Here is a 4834-nt window from a genome sequence, read left to right on the forward strand (position 1 = left end):
GCTTCTCCCCACAGTGGAGCTCTTAACTCTGGCGGAGCCCACTCCGCGTGGGGGGGGGGGGGGGTGCCTCCCTTTCCGCCCCAGGGGTTGGATCCGAACGTGCGCCTTCCTCTCATCAGCCCCACTCGCCCGGCCGTCAGGAGCACTTGCAGGAAAAGTGTGGCCCGGCCCAGGGCGGGGTTGCTCCGGATGCGACCTGTACCGGTGATTGCTTCTCCCGATTCATCCGGGGGACCTCAACACCCTTTCCTCCCAAGTCCCACTCAGCTCGATGTGGCCACTCCCGGGTGCCCAATGTGTTTTGCTCGGCGCGCCCAGAGATGCTTGGCCAATTCCCAGCAGGCACTCCCCGGGCACGCCCTTTAAATCCCTCGCTCGGGGTATCCGCCTCCCCAAAGGGCCCATCTCGCCAGGGGGGCAGGGTTCCAGTGGGTCCCGCGCTGGGCGAGGGCGCTAGACCCGCGGAGGGGAGGTGCAAGGGGCGGGGGAGGGTCGGCTTCCCACGTGGGGGCTGACGCCGGCTGCTCAGCAACGCCGGCTTGATCCTGGGGCTATAAAACCAGTCCACGGCTAGTGCGGCGGAGAAGCAGCGGCCCGGGCTTCAGTGCAGACGCCCAGCAGCCGGCGCGCCGCCGCCCGGCCACCCCCAGCACCTTCTCTCCCCTGCCCTGCTCTCCTGCCCAAACTCACGCTATCCTCGGACCCCAGCCTGTCCCGTCGCGCTCAGCGCCCGAAGCTCGCCGGGCCGACGCCCAGGAGACCTCCTGCCTCGGTCCCGGCTCCTGGAGGGCCGATCGCCCACCAGCCCGGGTCCGCCTGAGGACGGGGGCGCCTTCATGCGGCCCCCACACCCCTCATCCCGCCGCCGCCGCCGCCTCCGAGCTCCGCGCGCTGCGCCCCAGCCCCAGCAGGGCACTCAACTTTGGAAGTCCCGCGACGCTCCGAGAGGCGGCAGAGCCCGCACCGTGGCCCTAACCCGGGCCCCGCCGGCCCCGCCGCGTCTGGGGGAAGCGAGAGTATCGGTGTTCGCTTCGGAGATGTAAGGAGACACGAGACCCCAAGCCAGCATCAGCACCCCTCGCCTGCCTCCCGGGTTGGGGGCGGGCCCCGCACACGGTAAGACCTCTTGCTTTCGCTCAGGCTCAAGAGTCAAAGATATAGAAACATATATTTAATTTCCTGTTATCTTTCCAAGTCATCAGGCCACCGATGATTTTTGTTCTCTCTTCTTGAAGAATAAATCTCTCTTTCCCCATCAGTTCGACCTACTCTCTCCCGCCGCTTAGAAATAAAACTTGGCTGTATCTAGGAGCTGGGAGCGAGAAGGCGCCGACCCCGAGCGCCCGAAGCGCGCGGACCGGGTGCGGTTCGCCGGAGCCGGGCCCATGGGCCTCTAGCGGTCCGTCAGCTCGGGGCCCGGCCTCCCTGAGGCCCCTTCTCCATGTGAGGCGCGGCGGGGCGACCGAGGCGCGAGAGGAAGAGGAGGACCCAGGGTCACCGGGCCGGAAGGCAGCTGGCAGCAGGCCCAGGCGAGCGGGCACCCGCGTTCATGTTCCGCCAGGAGCAGCCGCTGGCCGAGGGCAGCTTCGCGCCCATGGGCTCCCTGCAGCCGGACGCGGGCAACGCGAGCTGGAACGGGACCGAGGCCCCGGGGGGCGGCGCCCGGGCCACCCCCTACTCCCTGCAGGTGACGCTGACGCTGGTGTGCCTGGCTGGCCTGCTCATGCTGTTCACGGTGTTCGGTAACGTGCTTGTCATCATTGCTGTGTTCACAAGTCGCGCGCTCAAGGCGCCCCAGAATCTCTTTCTGGTGTCTCTGGCTTCGGCGGACATCCTGGTGGCCACGCTTGTCATCCCTTTCTCGCTGGCCAACGAGGTCATGGGCTACTGGTACTTCGGCAAGGCGTGGTGTGAGATCTACCTGGCGCTCGACGTGCTCTTCTGCACGTCTTCCATCGTGCACCTGTGCGCCATCAGCCTGGATCGTTACTGGTCCATCACCCAGGCCATAGAGTACAACCTGAAGCGCACGCCACGCCGCATCAAGGCCATCATCGTCACGGTGTGGGTCATCTCGGCTGTCATCTCCTTCCCCCCGCTCATCTCCATCGAGAAGAAGAGAGGCAGGAGTGGCCAGCCGTCCGCCGAACCGCGCTGTGAGATCAACAACCAGAAGTGGTACGTCATCTCGTCGAGCATCGGCTCCTTCTTCGCGCCCTGCCTGATCATGATCCTGGTCTATGTGCGCATCTACCAAATCGCCAAGCGCCGCACCCGCGTGCCGCCCAGTCGCCGGGGTCCCGATGCCACCGCCGCCGCGCTGCCGGGGGGCGCCGAGCGCAGGCCCAACGGCCTGGGCCCGGAGCGCGGCGGCGTGGGCCCCGTGGGCGCCGAGGTCGCATCGCTGCAGGTCCAGCTCAATGGTGCCCCGGGAGAGCCCGCGCCCGCAGGGCCGCCTGACGCCGACGCGCTGGACCTAGAGGAGAGCTCCTCGTCTGAGCACGCCGAGCGGCCCCCGGGGTCCCGCAGGTCGGAGCGCGGGCCCCGGGCCAAGGGCAAGGCCCGGGCGAGCCAGGTGAAGCCCGGGGACAGCCTGCCGCGGCGCGGGCCGGGGGCGACGGGGCCGGGGGCACCCGCGGCCGGGCCGGCGGAGGAGCGCTCTGGCGCGGGCGCCAAGGCGTCGCGCTGGCGCGGGCGGCAGAACCGCGAGAAGCGCTTCACCTTCGTGCTGGCGGTGGTCATCGGCGTGTTCGTGGTGTGCTGGTTCCCCTTCTTCTTCACCTACACGCTCACGGCCATCGGCTGCCCCGTGCCGCCCACGCTCTTCAAGTTCTTCTTCTGGTTCGGCTACTGCAACAGCTCGCTGAACCCGGTCATCTACACCATCTTCAATCACGACTTCCGCCGCGCCTTCAAGAAGATCCTCTGCCGGGGGGACAGGAAGCGGATCGTGTGAGTGCGGAGTCCGCGCGCCCGGAGAACAGACTTGCGCTGACTGCAGGCAGCTGGGATCCAGGGGGCGCGTCTACGTGGTCCTGCCGAAACCTGGGTCCTGCCTGTTCCGAGTTTCTTGGCCCCAGGATGGCTCTGCCGCTTCTTGCGGGCATCTGCGCTCTCCTGCCTGAGAAAGTACTGGCTTGGGAGGGCCATACTCCCCATTCCAACCCCCTCATTATTGTTAGGGCAGCTCCTCACTCAGAGCCATCTTCCTGGGTTCTTGGGCAGCCCCAACTCAGTATTGTTTCCTAAAAGTATTTTCACCTCCCCTGGGCCCAGCTGTCACAGTCGTTCAGAGCAAGCACGAGAGCCCAGAGGGGATGGATGACTCCCAAAGGGTTAACAGATGGTGTGGGGGTGGGGGTTACCCAGCGCTGGCTAATTGCTCCCCGCTTCCCCAACTCTATTTTTAAACAAATGCTCAGGGCAGCCCTGCGGGCCCTCCCATCCCCCCTTGTAAATATACACTATTTTTGATAGTACTTGGGGGTGGGGGGTCCCAAATGTCTCTTGGCTTTTGATGTCTGAATCCTGGCTACTGGAGATGCCCTCCAGGCAGACACACTGTGTCTAGTTCAGGGCAAGCCTCTTTGCAAAGTGAGCCCTTTTCTGGTGTCATTACCCTCTCTGTGTCCTTTTCACCAGCAACTGGTGACTGTCCCTTGGGACTGGACTTGGGTTGAGATTTCCTGAGGGGGAAAAGATTTCTGTCCATTTCCCCACCCCTGTGCCTAACAGCATAATTGCCTTGTCCTATGTAAATATTATAAGGATGGACCAAGACAGAAGTAAATGAACCTTTCTGCCTCGCAGCAGCCCTATGTATAAAGCCATCATTCTCGGATGCACCCTTTTTCACTCCAGTACCGCACTTTAAAACCTCTTTCCAGTGTCCCCTTCCTCCCATCCCCTGGGGCCACTGCTTGAAAAGTACCTATGTTTCCATCTTGGATGTATGTGTTACCACTCCCTCCCTCAGAGTGCTGACTGTGGGAAATCTTTTACCTGCTGTTTTTAGACACTGAGAAGTGGAAATTATGTGGAAGAAGCAAACCTGATACAATTTGCCCAAAGTAAACAGTTTGAAGAGACAAATGGGCCTGCCCAACTGTACAGTTCCTGCCCCAAGAGCTCTTAAGTATCAAAGTGTTGTCCATTTTTCCTCCCTGTTTTTCTGGTTGAGATCAAGTCATTGATAAACTCCCAAAGTCAAGGGAGAGGGGCGGAGACCTTGTTTACATCCAAGTTGCCCTATGTTTTAGACAGAGACTCTTTAAGGCCTGAGCTCATATTTCACTAAAGAAAAATTAATGTCAGCACATGTTGCTAATGAGAGTGGATTTTTTTTAATAAAAAGTTTACAGATCAAATGTGAAATAAATATGAATTAAATGGTCTGTCTGTTATCTGAGTTTTCAAAAGCATTAAGACTCTGGAAACATCTGAATTTATGTATATTTGAAATAAAAAAATACTTATGCATTATAAAACACTTTTAAAAGGCCAAGCAGTAACAAAGCTGCCATTTATCATGTGTTTCTTCTTTGCCAGATGTGATGGTAAGTCTGTTCTAAGCTCTGTTTCCCCCAAAGCCTATGAGGTAGATACTGTTAAGATCCCCATTTAACAGGTGAAAAAAACTGAGTCTCAGAGGGCAAGAGATTTGTTCCAGGTTAACCACAGTAGAGGGAGTGTACTGCATGCAGGGTGATCAGGTCTTAGGGTCTGTACTCTTCACCCAGGGTCTTGCCGGAGTTATATCACTAAGACTTTGCAGAATGCTCCCAGCAGTGGAGTCTCTTACAAGGTGTGCTATATCTACAGATCACTGGATATA

The 4834-nt window shown here is 59.8% G+C and overlaps 1 protein-coding gene across 1 annotated transcript; it reads left to right on the plus strand.

Moving 5' to 3' along the window:
- The first annotated feature begins 977 nt into the window (after positions 1 to 977).
- Positions 978 to 4487, plus strand: ADRA2A (adrenoceptor alpha 2A). The gene is made up of 2 exons (XM_061162634.1): positions 978 to 1116; positions 1310 to 4487. The coding sequence occupies exon 2, from the start codon at positions 1550 to 1552 to the stop codon at positions 2954 to 2956; it is 1407 nt and encodes a 468-aa protein (XP_061018617.1). The 5' UTR covers positions 978 to 1116; positions 1310 to 1549; the 3' UTR covers positions 2957 to 4487.
- The last annotated feature ends 347 nt before the right edge of the window (positions 4488 to 4834 follow it).

This window comes from Dama dama, chromosome 15, assembly GCF_033118175.1.
Source record: "Dama dama isolate Ldn47 chromosome 15, ASM3311817v1, whole genome shotgun sequence".
NCBI classification, from domain to species: Eukaryota; Metazoa; Chordata; class Mammalia; order Artiodactyla; family Cervidae; genus Dama; species Dama dama.

What these genes read in the sequence shown, in the direction of transcription:
- ADRA2A (XM_061162634.1), top strand. Translation starts at nt 1,550, where the DNA reads ATGTTCCGCCAGGAGCAGCCGCTGGCCGAGGGCAGCTTCGCGCCCATG.